Here is a 16,590-nt window from a genome sequence, read left to right on the forward strand (position 1 = left end):
ACTCAATCTGGTGGTATGAAATAAGAGTAACACTTAAGGGGCGCCTGGGTGGCACAGCGGTTAAGCGTCTGCCTTCGGCTCAGGGCGTGATCTGGCATTATGGGATCGAGCCCCACATCAGGCTCCTCCGCTATGAGCCTGCTTCTTCCTCTCCCACTCCCCCTGCTTGTGTTCCCTCTCTCGCTGGCTGTCTCTATCTCTCCGTCAAATAAATAAATAAAATCTTAAAAAAAAAAAAAAAAGAGTAACACTTAAATATGATAGTTTATTTGAAGAAAAAAGTTCCCTATTTGCTATTTGGAAAAGCTTTTATTGTCTAAAGGCACATGCATAATTAAGGCAGATGATGATCTTTAAAGAAAAACACACAGATTAATCAGTTACTATTAATTTCTTTTCTTTTAAAAACAACATCTCAGTGGACTGTGAATGGACAACTGAGGGTTGGGTTTTTTACCACCAAACTGGTTCCTTCAGGCTCAGAGTTAACATTTGACTATCAGTTCCAAAGATATGGGTGAGTATTGTACTTATTTTGTTTTGCTGCTTCTGATGGCGAAATGGGCTGTTTAGATATAGAGATATAAAACTTTGATGTGAATTACTGAAAAGTTATATGTACCACCAGGTCTTTACTCTTTCAGTTTTGTGTGTTTTTCCTACTGTATGACACTTGTGGCCGTTAAGGGATTTGTACGGGATTTACATAATCTTCCTCTGAATTTCATGCTGTTTTATTCATATAATTATCTTTCATATGTAATTTTTAAAAACCCTTTTTATTATGGAAATGTCTACTGTGTGTGTGTGTGCGCGTGTGTGTGTGTGTGTGAATGTAAAGAGAATAGTATAATAAATCCCTTTGTATCCATCATTTATCTGTTACCAACTCATGACTAATCTTTTCTGATCTATACCACATTGTACTGTGAAAGATAATTTACTTGTTCTCTCTAACCAAAATAATGACTGATGAAGTAGCAGTGAATACCCCTAGCATCTATATTGTGGTTTCATAGAACCCCACTAAAAGGAACAGGGTTCCTTGAAGTGTCTGATTTCACGTTAAGACAGAAATTGAAGAAGGTGATATTGGATTATTTTGTTGTATCAGAAAACCTGTTATAAAAGATGAGAGTCATGTCAAAAGGACTTGGACCTAGCATTCTTGAATAAGCTCTCATAATAGTGAGAGAGTTCTTATTAACACTTAAGCATCAATAAGCGTAATAACTACACTGGTTTGAAACCAATTATGTAAAAGCCATGAGATTTAGTGATATTTTAAAAATAAAACTACATTAGTCGTAATAGAAGGGATCCAATTCATGATTTTTATTTATTTTTTCATGTTTTAGCTATTTTTTATTGTGGAAAATGTCACATAACATAAAGTTCACCTTTTTAACCATGTTTAAAGTATACAGTTTAGTGGCATGTAGTACAGTCACATTTTGTACAACTATCACCACTCTCTAGTTCCAGAACATTTTCATCACCCCAAAAGTAGACCCCATTTGTGTTAAGCTGTCATGCCCCATTTCCCCCTTTTTCTAGTCCCTGGCAAACACTAATCTACTTTCTATATCTGTGGATTTTTCTGGATGTTTCACATAAATGGAATCATACAAATGTTGTCCTTTGTGACCTCATTTAGAAAACATTCAGTGTTTTCAAGGTTCATTCATGTTGCAGCATGTACCAATAGTTCATTCCTTTTTTATGGCTAAGTAATATTCCACTGCATGTATATACCATATTTTGTTTATCCATTCATTTGTCAGTGGGCATTTGGGTTGTTTCCACTTTTTTGCTATTGTGAATAATGCTACAGTGAATATTGGTGAATAAATCAATTCATGATTTTTAAAAAGTAGTTTAAAAGTTAAAAAAGGAAAAAAAAAGTCAAGCATTTATCCTGCCTTCCCCAAGTGAATTCTTCTTTAGGTTAAACCAAATAGTTGATGAGAGGAAGTTCTTCTTTTGGAGGTCATTTCAGCTAATAAATGAAGTAGTAATGGTATCACGTTTTGCAGCACCTTATGAACGAATGGATCTAGGCAGTCAGTGGTGTAGCAGTCAGGGGATGAGTGCTGACCAGGTTGTTTGTAGGGCTCCTACGTTGTATTTTTTCCACGTGTATTTGCACTGCCCTCTTTGAAGGAAGGGGTACTAGAAATCAAGTGCTATTTGTGATGTCCTGCTGTATTGATTGAATAATTTATTTTTATGCCTTTGATTAGTAATGTCATAAACTAAATCTATCAGTTTACTTTTGGTACAGTTTTTCATGCTTTCCTCAGGTCACAGAATAAATAAATGGCCGTGATGGTTTGTACCCAGGCTTGTAGACTTAGGCCTGTGTTCTTTCCACCACTTTTCCTTGACTCCATGGTTATACTTATGTATTACTGTGTTTCTTATCTAATATCTCATCCTTATGTGGTAACTTTTAATAATCATGTGTTTCCTTTTATGTATCCTGTACATATTGAATTTTGTATCTGTGTATATGTATTTATAACAATACATTTTGTTTGTTCTGTGTGCCAGTTAAATATTTACATATTAAGAGATATTGAACTATTTAAGCAGTTTTGTTCTCAGCTCAAATATGTTATGATCTTTTATTTTTATACATTAGTGTGTACTCATAAAATGAAGAAATTACTCATTAACTTCTTGGCTGATTTTAATAAGGGAAGGTTGGAAAAAGAATGAATATTTTTTAAGAGCAGTTGTCAGGCATTTCCTTTAAATTAGTATCAGTTTTGTTGGAGTCTCTTAAAGTAATTACTTGTTTTAGGCTGAATTGACTTCTGTTTTGTATGTGATTGTTGTATTGTTGACATTTTTATATGGTTTACTTTCACATAACTGACATCTTTCCAATGCTCTTTAAAACAGAAAAGAAGCTCAGAAATGTTTCTGTGGGTCGGCTAATTGCCGAGGTTACCTGGGAGGAGAGAACAGAGTCAGTATCAGAGCAGCAGGAGGAAAAATGAAGAAGGAACGATCCCGTAAGAAGGATTCAGTAAGTGTTTCATCCTCTCTTTCAACTTTTACCATATATGTTTTAAGAAGGGGGGTAGCTTTTCTGATTGGAATTTGAAAAGTCATACTACAACCAGGGAAAGTCAGGATCAGATGAGATAACCAGGAAAAGAATTATGGTTGCTATTTTTATTTCAGGTTCATAGAGATTAGAATTAGTTACCGAGAACTATTAAAGTCGTCTTGTAAACACATGGGCTAATAGTTTTTTTGGAGCCTGTAAAACTCGTAATCCTAAGTACAAATGAAATGTTTATCTGCTAACTTACTTAAGGCATTCCTAATCTTTGTTTTTTGTCTGCAACTCTTAAAAGTTTGCAAGTGTTCTTACAGACTCTGAAAAACCTCTTTGGAGTATAAGGTGAGTTTTGAGAGGTGACAGGCAACCCAAGAGTGAGAATGGAATGATGAAAGTGGTCTTTTCATTTACTACATTAGCATAGTAATCAATAGCCTTTTTTGGACCCTAGCTCACCGTAGTTACTACTGGAGGAAGGAGCTCTCTTGTTAATAAAGGGACTTTTACCCGGGACAAGGTCTAAGTGTTGTTTTATTAAAATCCCTCCTCCCTTTTTCGGAGGATCCCTTCACCAGAACAGTATTTCTCAGCCTCAGAACCACCTGGCAGGGCACATTTCTGGGTCCATCCCCAGATCTATGAATCTTAGTGGAGAGCTAGGAGCAGGGGCTAGGGGGCTAAGGGGATTAGTCAGCAAATTCCCCTATGATTCTTTAGCAGTTAGCTCATGCCTGGGCTTTTCAGGAACCAGTACGGTAAGAATTATAAATGGCTGCATAAATTAAGTATAAATTACTGCTTAGATGAGGAGATAGAAGATATATTGGGGCAAGGGCATAAAAGTGTAATAGTTAAAAGGTGATGTCAGTAAGCCCAAATTAATTGGGGAGAATTAATTATGGAACATCTGAATTCTGTAAGAAGATATAGATAGCAAAAAACATTGGAGAGGGCAGTTGAAAAATAAAAAAGGCCATTTAAAAAGTGCCAAAAAGCAAAGTTTCAACAAATATGGGTGTTGGCAGACCACCCAAGATGAACACATGTTCTTTAGAGTAGAGTATTGTGTGTGCTTCAGCTGTCTTTTTGGAGAGCATATATACCGTAATGGTCTGCCAGGCACTCAGCTAAGCACTTGACACATTAACTCATGTAATTCTCACAGTAAGTCCTGAAATTGGGTACAAGGATTTTTCCTTTCTTACACATGAGAGTACTAAGGCATCACCCAGCAGGTAATGAAAATGAACTAGCTCTTGTGTTTGCTCTTAACCATTATGTTGTACTGCAAGTTGTAGAGAGCAGTTTCATCCTCTCCCAACTCAAACAGTTGTGGTCATAACAGCCAATGTTGCTGTGTGCCAGAAAATAAATTTTAAAATTGTGGGGCGCCTGGGTGGCACAGCGGTTAAGCGTCTGCCTTCGGCTCAGGGCGTGATCCTGGCGTTATGGGATCGAGCCCCACATCAGGCTCCTCCACTATGAGCCTGCTTCTTCCTCTCCCATTCCCCCTGCTTGTGTTCCCTCTCTCGCTGGCTGTCTCTTTCTCTGTCGAATGAATAAATAAAATCTTAAAAAATAATAATAATAAAATAAAATAAAATTGATTAAGTTGTTTTGTGTAGAGTTTTAGAAATGGTATAGTATGTTTATTTCTGCAATTTGGGGTTTTTTTTAACTCTTATTTTAAAATTTGATCCACAGTGATAAATATGTAAACGTATTTTTAACTGCTATGTTTTTCATCATAGAAGTTTGTATATAGTCCTGCTAATGAACAGTAGTGTTTTTAAGCTTATGCTATTAATGTCACAGTTAGTATCTGTACGTTTCTCTTCTGCACATGTTTCTTTAAGGTGTATTCATGGAAGTAGAGTCACTGGGTCATGGCCTGTTAGCCACCTTGACTTGACTGTTGCAGGAAATTTTTCTCGAAACTTCATTAAGATTGCTTTTATTTTTAACTCTCATTTTCTTATAATTGATAGTTTATCAGAACAGCCACAAAGTCGTCATTAAACATGTTGACCTATGCTAAAATCGCCATAAAAACTTCCCTTTGGCTATCTCCTGTTCTCAAAACTTACAGAATAAACATTTTTTAAAAACTATATTATTGTAGGGAGTATGCTTGTAATATGATGGTTTCTTAGGCAGTGTTATACCTCCATCATACCATTATCAGATGGCTTTCTATCTGATAAGATTCGAGAACAATCCCAAGGCACGAAAGTGTAGGCATTCCTTTTCTTTCTTTGCTTGTGTTTATTCTGATAATGGTGTGTCTTATCTGTATAGGCTTTGGCATTATAGACTGAATTAGGTGTAACATGAATCCAGTCATTATGGGTTGCTCCAGGTATGAATTTGAAGTTATTCTGGAATTAGAATGCTTTGGATAAAACTTTGCCCAGATAGAGGAATGACCTAGAATGATTCTAGGTTCCTAGGAGGGTTATTTGGCCTGACTATAATGAAGAGTTGAACTCTAGTTTAGTTTTACTTGGATTGTTTCCTACTGAAATTCCCTTCTGCATGCTTACATTCTGAATTCTAGTCAGCTATAGTTGAGAATCTTGGGAATTCTTTTGGGAGAGGATGCCATGGAGAGGACAAGATAGTGCAGTTTAAAGTGTAGTTTTGCATATTTTAACTATTAAGAAGAATATGTTAATAGTACTAGAGCCTGCATCCCCCGTATCAGCCCTTGATTGGTAAACATTTTTTTATTTCTTGCTCTTATGATTGCATCTATATATAGTCATCTCCTTAACAAAGCTATAAGCTCTTCCAGTCGAAGGTGGTTGTCTTTTTTGGGGATGTCACAAACCAGGTAATTAATTACCTGATGTAATTACTAGGTAACTAAATACTTAGCTGATGGAGGTGTATTAAGTCCCTATTATCTGATGATATTTGTTGTTTATAAAGTACATACAGGAAATAGCCTGAAACTTCTCTTAGTCTCTTTTGGGTTTGCGAAACTAATGAGAACTAAATTACACAATAAAGAGGGTGAAAAGGTACGTACTTGCTTTCAACACAGAAGAAACAAGTATTAATATCCAGAATATAAAGAGAGCTCCTACTAACCAATAAGAAAAAAGCCAACACAAAAGAAAAATAAACAGACAACATCCAGATTCTTCACTATTCCAAATAGCCAATAGCCAATAAACATAAAGATGTTCAACCTCATTAGTAATCAGGGGAGTATCAATTAAAACTATCAGATGTCATTTACATGCTTATCAAATTGGTAAAAAGTCTGATGACTTGTAAGAACAGGATCTCCTGCACTGCTGGTGGGGGTGTAAATGGGTACAACCACTTTTTTCTTTTCTTTTCTTTTTTTGAAGATTTTATTTATTCATTTGTCAGAGGCCAGGGAGCACACAAACAGCGGGAGCAGCAGGCAGAGGGAGAAGCAGGCTCCCCGCTGAGCGACTTGATCCTAGGGCCCCAGAATCCTGACCTGATCCTATGGCAGACGCTTAACCTACTGAACCACCCAGGTGTCCCTGGGTACAACCACTTTTGAAAACATTTTGGAATTATTTACTGAAAGTGGATGGATGTATCTGGAGTCACAGCAGCATTGCTTATATCATAAAAAGTAGGAACAACTCAAATATCCATTAACACTAACATAAACAAATTATAATGTAATCCTAGACTGAAAAATTAGTCATAAAAGTGAAGGACTATGGCTGCATGCAATAGCGTGGAAGACTTATAAAATGTAAGGATGAATGAAACACGAGCATGACACGGAAGTTTTGTCCAGTATGATTTCCAGAAAGATTTAAAAAAATAGACAAAATTAAATTATAATATTTAGGGATTTATACACAGATGGTAAACCTGTTTTAAAAATCAGAATGATTTTCGGGGGCGCCTGGGTGGTGCAGTCGTTAAGCGTCTGCCTTCGGTTCAGGGCGTGATCTCAGCGTTCTGGGAAGGAGCCCCCCATCAGGCTTCTCCGCTGGGAGCTTGCTTGTTCCTCTCCCACTCCCCTTGATTGTGTTCCCTCTCTCGCTGGCTGTCTCTCTTTGTCAAATAAATAAATAAAATCTTTTTTTAAAAAAGTAGAAAATTAAAAAAAAAATCAGAATGATTTTCTAAAAAAGTTAAGGAGATGTTATCTCAAAAGCAAAGAGAAGGTATTCTAACAAGGGGAGGGCACAGGGAGCGCTTCAGGGATGCTGGCAATGTTGTCATCCCCCAGCCCTCTTTTCACCTGTATATTGATTGCATGGATATTGCTCACCCGTTTATTAAACTTACTTGTTTACAAATTGTTCATGTACTTTTCTTTATGTATACTGTATTTCATCAGAAAGTATTAAAAATACTGCTTAGAGCCATTAAAGATAGTTCATGGCCAAAATACTAAAGTATTAAAAAAGAGTAAATATAGGGGCACCTGGGTGGCTCAGTCGATTAAGCATATGCCTTCATCTTAGGTCATGATCCCAGGGTTCTGAGATCAAGCCCCGCATCGGGCTCCTTGCTCAGGGGGGAGCCTGATTCTCCCTCTCCTTCTGCCCCCTGCTCCCCCTGCTCATGGTCTCTCTCTCTCTGTCTGACAAATAAATAAAATCTTTTATTTAAAAAAAGAGTAGGGGCGCCTGGGTGGCACAGCGGTTAAGCGTCTGCCTTTGGCTCAGGGCGTGGTCCCGGCGTTATGGGATCGTGCCCCACATCAGGCGCCTCCGCTATGAGCCTGCTTCTTCCTTTCCCACTCCCCCTGCTTGTGTTCCCTCTCTCGCTGGCTGTCTCTATCTCTGGCGAATAAATAAATAAAATCTTAAAAAAAAAAAGAGTAAATAATTTCTTGGACTGATTAAGTACCTAACAAAATAAATTTTTAAGTGCTATAGACTTTTGCATATATGTATAGATGTTCACTTATCAATAATTTATTAAAATATACCTTAATCATTTTTATACCTTTATGTTGATTTTTAGTTACTTCGAATCCTTTCTGGAAGGTGGTGACCCATAAATTAAAAATAAATACTTGTAGTAAATGTAAATTAATGAAAGCAATCAGTTGGTCTCCTGGCTCCCTTCCTCCCGGGTATCCTAAAAGTTATTAATCCCACAATTCACAATTGATTGTCCACTTGGGTACCCTAAAGTATGGAAGCTGTATCATGTGGGATTGGCATGATAACTTTTATGTATGTCAGTACAACCATGAAGCTTGTAATTGTAGTGAGAATGTTCAAAGGTTGTTCACCTTGAGTATTTTTTGTTACTTTTACTTCAGTTTCTACATTTTTACCTTTTATTTCCTTAAGAGGAGTGCTACTGTTATTTACCAGTGGCGCTCTGTATACTATAGTATCTATTCAATAAATGTTTATTAAATAAAAAAGTAAGAACTCAGTTTTAGCTCTTAAATGTTCAGAGTCAGAGAATCCTTTCCTGCCTAATTATGAAAAGAAAACCCTACCTCTCTCTCTTTTTTTAAAAAAGATTTGTTTATTTATTTTTTGGGCCGGGGGCCAGGGGGTGGACAGGGACAAGCAGACTCTGCCCTGACTGCAGAGCCCCATGCGGGGCTCAATCTCATGACCTGAGGTCATGACCTAAACTGAAATTAAGAGTCTGAGGCTTAACTTAGCTACCCAGGTGCCCCAGAAAAACCCCATCTCTTAGCCCAGTAGTATTTGCATCTCAAAACCGTCCAAAGTGAGGTTCTGGCTGTTGCATTTGGGGGGAAAGTGGAATTTTAAAGCCCTTGATCTTTCCTATTCTAATCCTCTAGAATTTGAGACACAGGTAGTTTTACATTTAGGATATGCAGGGGAGAAAACATCTTTAAGGACATTGTCTTGGATTAATATTTAACCATAAATTGGTTTTCCTGAATATGTCCTTAATCGCTTCAAATCATAAGAAGTGATAATGGAAATGAAAAAGAAATGAGCCTTAAATGTACATTTTAGAAGGAGAAAATGAGTTTACATTTCTTCAGCTTCTTGCAAGTAGCGTTTCATGTTTTCTTATTTTTGTTCCTTAGAATTATGTGAGTTTTGTGGTATATAAAATAGAAATGTTAAGTGCCTTGCCTAAAGTTATATTTAGATGATAAAAAATTAGTTAAAAAACGGAAAGTTTCCTTAAGATTCTTGTCTTTCAGATTTGCTTTTTTCTAATTTATTTTCAGTGCATTCTAGACTTTTATCATTTCAGGCCATGTTGGTTTAATGCTGTCTTTATATCTCTTCTGTGTTGGTTGCTGTCTTGTGTAGATTTTATTCTGTTATTGCCACACGAACTATTCTCAAATTCCATTTTGATCAGATTATTTCCCTTTTTTGAATTCAGTAATAGAGCTCTCTTACTCAGTCACATCAAATACAGATTCTTTTACATACCACCTCCAAGATCTCCTCATCTAACACCAGCCTTCATTTTTTTTTTTTTTTAAGATTTTTTATTTATTTATTTGACGGAGAGATAGAGACAGCCAGCGAGAGAGGGAACACAAGCAGGGGGAGTGGGAGAGGAAGAAGCAGGCTTATAGTGGAGGAGCCTGACATGGGGCTCGATCCCATAACACTGGGATCACGCCCTGAGCCGAAGGCAGACGCTTAACCGCTGTGCCACCCAGGCACCCCCCAGCCTTCATTTTGATGAGGTTTTTCTCCCTTCCTCACCACACCTTATCTGCTCCAGCCAGGCCAAGCTAGGCACTATCATAATTTTCTATTTCCCTGTGTTCAAATTTTCCCTCTCTTCACTCCCTTCTTTGTCTTACCTATTGCTAACCCTGCTTCTGTGACTTCAGTTGTGATGACTCTCATTCTAACCACTCCCTTCCTTCGAATTTTTTTAACATTTACAGTTAATGCTTCATTGTTTGTTTTCATATGAATTAATTTTATCTCCCCAATAGTTCTGTAAGGCATCTTTGTATCTTTTATAACACAGCTGGAAAACAACCATTGGTAGGTTTTTTTGTTGTTGTTTCCCCATTATTTACTATTTGAAACAAGAAAAACAATATTTTAATATTTGAAACATCCAGAGAATATATGTAAGTTATAAGGCATAATTACTTTTTTATTTTTTAAAAGATTTTATTTATTTATTTATTTAAGAGAGAGAGAGCATGAGAGGGCGGAGGACCAGAGGGAGAAGCAGACTCTGCTGAGCAGGGAGCCCAATGCAGGACTCGATCCTGGGACCGCAGGATCATGACCTGAGAGCCAAAGGCAGTTGCTTAACCAACGGAGCCACCCAGGCGCCCATAAGGCATAATTATAAAAGAACCACTTGTGAGCACTTCTCTCCTTCCTGCTCCCTGCTTAGCCCCTAAAGGATACCACTGTTTTGAATTTTGTGTCTTACCTCCATTGCCTTTTTAAAATTGATTTTTCAGACATGCATCTATGAAAATTTTGTTTTTAAGGTTTACAAAAACAGAGTCATACAGCATGTAATCTTCTGGAACTTTTTTCATAAGATTGATGAATCTTGTTGCATTGGGCTGCACTTGATTCCTTTCACTGTGCTATAATAATCCATTGTATGAAAATGCTAATTTATACAACCTGGCCACAGACGTTTGTTAGTACTTTTTTGCTACTCGTTCAGTGATTTTGGTGTAACTCTGGGAATACATATGTGTAGAAGTTTCTCTAGGATTTATTCTTAGGTGTGCAATGCTAGGCCTAGGGGATACAAATATTTTATTTTTGAAGCCAGTGCTTTATTTTTTCTGGCGTACTTTTCACCTAACGTAAATTTGTTCTTTGCCTCCTATAAGGGCAAATTTTTGTTTGTTTTGGTTCATTGCAGTGACTTTAGCACCTAGGATTATGCTTGACATATAATAAGTACTTGGTAAATATTTGGTGAGTGAATGAAATGCTTTTTGAATTGATCATACCAGTTTGTACTTTCATCAACAGTATATAAAATTCCTTTTGATCCGCATCTTTGCCTAGACTTGATATTATCAGACTTAATTTTTTCCCCTAGATTAATCTAGTAAATATGACATGGTTTCTCCCTGTGGATCTAATTGTGTTTTCCTTATCACTGGCAAGGTTGAGCATCTTTTTAGGTTGTTTGATTTAGATTAGTGGCGTGTTTGTAGTTGTTTTTATAACCAGATATTTTTCTTCGCTTTGGCAGGTGGATGGAGAACTAGAAGCTCTGATGGAGAATGGTGAGGGTCTCTCTGATAAAAACCAGGTGCTCAGCTTATCCCGGCTGATGGTTAGAATTGAAACTTTGGAGCAGAAACTTACCTGTCTTGAGCTAATACAGGTGAGCTCTTTGATGTTAATTTAGTTTTTATTTCTGAACTTGAGGTGGGGCATCTAAGCTACAGTCTAGAATGATGACAGGAGAAGGGATAACTCTGAGAAGAGTTACTCTTATTTTTAAAATGTTTTGTGAATTCTATATGACTTTGAAAGTTTGTACTCTTAAAAATGGCTTAAGAGTTCAGCATCATTTAGTTTTTTAGTAGATCTTGTTTGCATTCTCTCTCTAGTCAAAGAACATGGTGGGATTTTTTTCTGTAACAATTCAGGACATTTGATACCGCCCCCCCCCATGATTATTAGTATGCCAAGGCCATTTTTACCACAGGATCTTGAAGCAAGGAATTTTAACGGCAGTCTTATTTACTCCAGTTTATTAAGTATGCCACAAGAAGTTGAACAATAAAAAATGGATGATTTAAAAGAAAACTAAGAGAAAACAGCCTTTTGAACAAGCATCTGAAAGGAAGAGGGAAATGAAAACGATTTAGACTATTATAGTTTTAGGTTTTTCAATAAAAATCGTGAATGTAATTTGGTTCTTAGTCCTTCAGAATTGAATTTCATTGTAAATGACATATTGATATTTACGGTTTTCTGTAAAGTCTATATAAAGTCCAAGTTGACTGGATACAATTTAGGTATCAAAAAGGATTATAATCTCTTACTTCAAAGCATTTATTATTTGTACACTTTCAGTTGCATTAATCACAATAGAGTTTCTAGGTGTTTTGTGAATATAAACAAACTTTTTATTCCTCTCTGTGGACCCTTTTTAATGTTCTGTCGGTATTGCCCACCCCACCCCATCCCATCCTGTCCCTACCCCAATACCCTGCATCCTGCTTCCCTTCCCCCCATGGAAGAACACACATTCACAGTCTTGTCTGAAGTCTTTCCTGGAACGTCATGGGCTGTCTTTGTTGTGGATCTGGATGGCAGAGCTAGGTGATGGCCGGGAAAGTAACCAGAAGCTTCAGGAAGAGGTCAGTTCACATTCAACTTGCTTATTTCTTAAAACCGCTATGTAGACTGCTTAGGTTAAGTGATAATGTCAGTGATAATGAATTTAGCATTATATTTACCACTGTATTAAATAAATATTATCATCTCAGTATCATTCCTGTAACTATAACCTTTTACATAGACCTTGCTAGTAGTGAGTTTACCCCATGGTTTTTCTTATAGTATCCCTATAGTTGATACCGCATAGTTGGGAATTGCAAGAGCAAGATAAATCATAGTTAAGTGAAAGATCCAGTTTGTTGCTAAAACCATAGTTTTAAACAAATTGGAAACCATGTGAAACTTAAATTCTGGGGCTTTAAAAAATTAGTGAAGAGCCGAATTCTGGAATGGCAAGAGTAAGAACATTTTGAGGAGTCAGTAAGTGTTTTAAAGATCTAAATAAATGTTCCTTGGCAGTGTCATTAGTGGAGTTGTGATATTTATACCTTCCCATGAAATAATACTTTTAACCAAGTGTAAATGTAGTTATTTTTAAATCATAGTTTCTAATATAATACCAAAGTCATTTAATAATGCACTTTAAAAACCAAAACAGGAATGAGCAAATAAGTGGTTGTCTTGCCTCTGTTCTTCTCCCAGGAGATTTGGCAATAAGTAGAAGTTGAGGAAGAATTGGAATTCCTTCCTTCCTCCCTCCCTCCTTCCCTCCCTCCTTTCATCTCACCCCCCGCCCTCCCTCCTTTCATCCCACCCCCCTCCCTCCCTTCCTTTTTGTAAAGATCCAGTTGACGTTATTAAATGATTGTATGATTAATGATTAAATGAATTCAGTGTCCCATCTAGAAAGTAGAGGGGAACAACCTACCTTGGGGTTTCTGTAGAACTACATTGGGGAGTACTTTAGAAGACATTCTTGGATTTCAGAGTGGAGGGGATGGTTATCTCTGAAGAGAGAGCCTTTCTTTGTTAGCTGTTTCTCAGAGGCTAAAAGAGGTAAGTAATAGCTGCATTTTTTGTGGGTAAAACATCACTTAAATATATGTTGTTGCATAGTTCTCAAGCCTATATTGCAGTCACTTGGAAAACTTTCTGGAAAAACATAGCCAGGATAAGGTCCACTAGTATAGATGTTTTTTAAAAATCTACACAGGTTTGAGAACTGGTAGAGGATATTAATCGGTCCTGTTTGATACTGTAAGCAGTTATCTGCTCCACATTTTATTCTTGCTGGTCGGTCTTTAAAAAGTTTCCTTCCCTTCTAGAGGAAAATAATATTATGGTATTTAATCCTTCTGTAGTTGTAGAGACTTAGGTTTTAATAAGACAGTAAAGAAAACCCACAGCTCTTTCAGAAATGATCTGAGTCCCAACCAGAGATTTGAAAAGTCAACTGTGTAAAGTGATGTGATTTTTTTTTATTGTGTTTAATCAGATTATAAAGACTTTGGAACACTTACCCATTCCTACTAAAAATATGTTGGAGGAAAGCAAAGTACTTCCAATTATTCAGCGCTGGTCTCAGACCAAAACTGCCATTCCTCAGTTGAGTGAAGGAGATGGGTATTCAAGTGAGAATACGTCACGTGCTCACACGCCACTCAACACACCTGATCCTTCCACCAAACTGAGCATAGAAGCTGACACAGACACCCCCAAGAAGCTCATGTTTCGCAGACTTAAAATTATAAGTGAAAATAGCATGGACAGTGCTATCTCTGATGCTACCAGTGAGCTGGAAGGCAAGGATGGCAAAGAGGACCTTGACCAGTTAGAAAACGTCCCTGTAGAAGAAGAGGAAGAGTTACAGTCACAACAGCTACTCACACAGCAGCTACCTGAATCTAAAGTTGAGAGTGAAATCACTGTGGAAGCCAGTAAGCTACCCACATCTGAACCAGAGGCTGACACTGAAATAGAGCCCAAAGAGGGCAATGGCACAAAACTGGAAGAAACCATTGCTGAGGAAACCCCGTCCCAAGATGAAGAGGAGGGTGTATCTGATGTGGAGAGTGAGAGGAGCCAGGAACAGCCAGATAAAACAGTAGATATAAGTGATTTGGCCACCAAGCTCCTGGATAGTTGGAAAGACCTAAAGGTAAGAAAACATTTTTGTTTATTTTAACCTGAATTACTCAGGTCTAGAGTTCCACAAATCTTAAGTTGATTTACCTACTTTTCTAGCTATACATATATTTGAAAAAATGGAATACCATCTCTCTTACTGACAGCTGATTATAAATGTCTCAAACACCTTTTAAGCCTTGGCAAGAGATATAGCAGCCAAACTAATATACAGATGTCCCCTTTTCTTCATTTAGAAAAGCATAGCACAGCAGTGAATTCAGTTATTCATGTGCTCTTTACATTAAAAACAAAACCAGAAATCCTTTGAGTAACAAACATATGGTTCTGCATTTGAAAGTTCTATTTTTTTATTAAAGATTTTATTTATTTATTTGACAAAGAGAGACAGCCAGTGAGAGAGGGATCACAAGCAGAGGGAGTGGGAGAGGAAGAAGCAGGCTCATAGCAGAGGAGCCTGATGTGGGGCTCGATCCCAGACCTCCGGGATCACGCCCTGAGCCAAAGGCAGACGCTTAACGACTGAACCACCCAGGCGCCCCTACATTTGAAAATTCTTTGTAAAGAAATGAATGTTTAAATTAATTGGAAATTAATGCATTGGATTAACTAGAAATTAAAATTAAATTGGAAAACCAAGGTAATTTAGCAACTTCTCATCAAAAATGAACATAAATTTCTATTCCAGTAAAACAACTTTATATGGAGCTAGTTGGTATTTAGTTCCTTTATTGTTTCTGAAATAGGCCTACCTTTAAATGCCTATTTCTTTGGACAAAAGATGTTATCTAGAGGAAAAATAGAGGGGTGTAGAACCCTTACGCTTAATACATACATAATCTCTTGTTAAAGAATGCAAGATGTGCAGGGTTTGCTTTGCAGAAAACCCAGGGTGGATCTTAGATAAACACAGAAGTGAGTAATAGGATGAGCCTAGGAGAGAGGTGTTAGATTTTGATTGTAAGTGACCTAGATCTGGGATTCAGGTCTTGAGGACCCTATGGGAACAGGTTACTTGCTAGCTTCAATTTTTCTGTTCCTCTCTTCTGCCAGAAGTGGAGCAGCCAGATAAACCAGCAGTACAGGTTTATTTGCAGCAAGATGGACATCTGAATCCTTTCTGTCCCCAGTTACGACTGCAAAGCTCTCACCCATTAGATCTGCGATTTGACCCATACGGAACTGGCCTTACACTGAGCAGAATGAGTAGCTGGTTGGTTGTGCACTGTGCTTACTTTTGGCATTTGTAGTTTGCTGTGTTGAGACCCTTTAAGTATTGTGTGGTTTCAGCTCTCATTGACCTATTTGAGCTCCTACTCATGCTACTCTTTCACCACTTACAGTTTATCGTTAATTCAACCTTATAACCTTATGAAATCCTTCCTTTATATAAACTTCAGTAAAAGGAAGGATTCATAGTAAATCTGGTTATGATACGATATGTGAACTGCAGGAACCAGAATTGCAGTTAAATTGAAAGAGATGCTGGGACAGTCACTTGGGTGGACCTTCATTTAAGGCCTGCTTTGTGAGGGCTCAGGAGTCTGGAAGAAGTCCCTCTTATGTTCGGAGACGACTAGTAGAGCCTCTGGCATGACTGGCTTTGTAAGGAAGGTGGGAATGGAAACATGTACACAAGTGGACATAAAAAGGCCTTACAGACATGGTTTTATAGAGCAAGAGTGGGGGCCAGACCCAGGAGTTCACTTTTGCCTGCTAGGTCTCTGGTTGACATAATTTTTTAAAATGAGACATAATCATCATTTCTTGAAAACCTGTCTCTTAAAATCTAGAAAAAGTAAATACTTTCTCTATATGGTAGATTTTTATTGTCATGGTAGTCGTATGAATTACTCTCTGGGTTATCCTTAACTCAATTAGCTATAACTGGTCATTTAAACTCACACTGTAGACATTTTTGAGTCCTACAAAATTATTTCTTCCCCTGCTTATTGTCCTTCCTCCTCCTATCTGAAAGATCAAAGCAGTTGCATAGTACTATGTAGCTTGATGATCCTCTTGACTTGAGGTTTAAAATTTTATTCATACTTAAAATATATCCTTCCTAACCTTCATACTTTGGATTTATCCTGATTCTTAGCATCAAGGAAGCCATTAAATAAGATTTTCCTTCTTCAAACTTCTAGTTTGCTCTGGAATCATTACCCATCTAGAATT

The 16,590-nt window shown here is 37.3% G+C and overlaps 1 protein-coding gene across 5 annotated transcripts in view; it reads left to right on the forward strand.

Annotated features, from left to right (window-relative positions):
- SETD2 (SET domain containing 2, histone lysine methyltransferase) overlaps positions 1 to 16,590 on the forward strand; it is a 122,557-nt gene that overhangs the window by 45,433 nt on the left and 60,534 nt on the right. For all 5 annotated transcript variants that reach the window (XR_006776288.2, XR_015726684.1, XM_087867093.1 and 2 more), the window contains exons 8-12: positions 420 to 517; positions 2,908 to 3,034; positions 11,228 to 11,362; positions 12,228 to 12,347; positions 13,763 to 14,425. Coding sequence is in view for 3 of the 5 variants with exons in the window: in XM_087867093.1 (XP_087723219.1) it covers positions 420 to 517; positions 2,908 to 3,034; positions 11,228 to 11,362; positions 12,228 to 12,347; positions 13,763 to 14,425 (1,143 nt within the window). In the remaining 2 variants the exon portion in view is untranslated. The remainder of the gene's footprint in view (positions 1 to 419; positions 518 to 2,907; positions 3,035 to 11,227; positions 11,363 to 12,227; positions 12,348 to 13,762; positions 14,426 to 16,590) is intronic.

Source organism: Ursus americanus, chromosome 14 (genome assembly GCF_024610735.1).
Source record: "Ursus americanus isolate L20-20 chromosome 14, mUrsAme1.1.p, whole genome shotgun sequence".
In the NCBI taxonomy this organism is placed as follows: Eukaryota; Metazoa; Chordata; class Mammalia; order Carnivora; family Ursidae; genus Ursus; species Ursus americanus.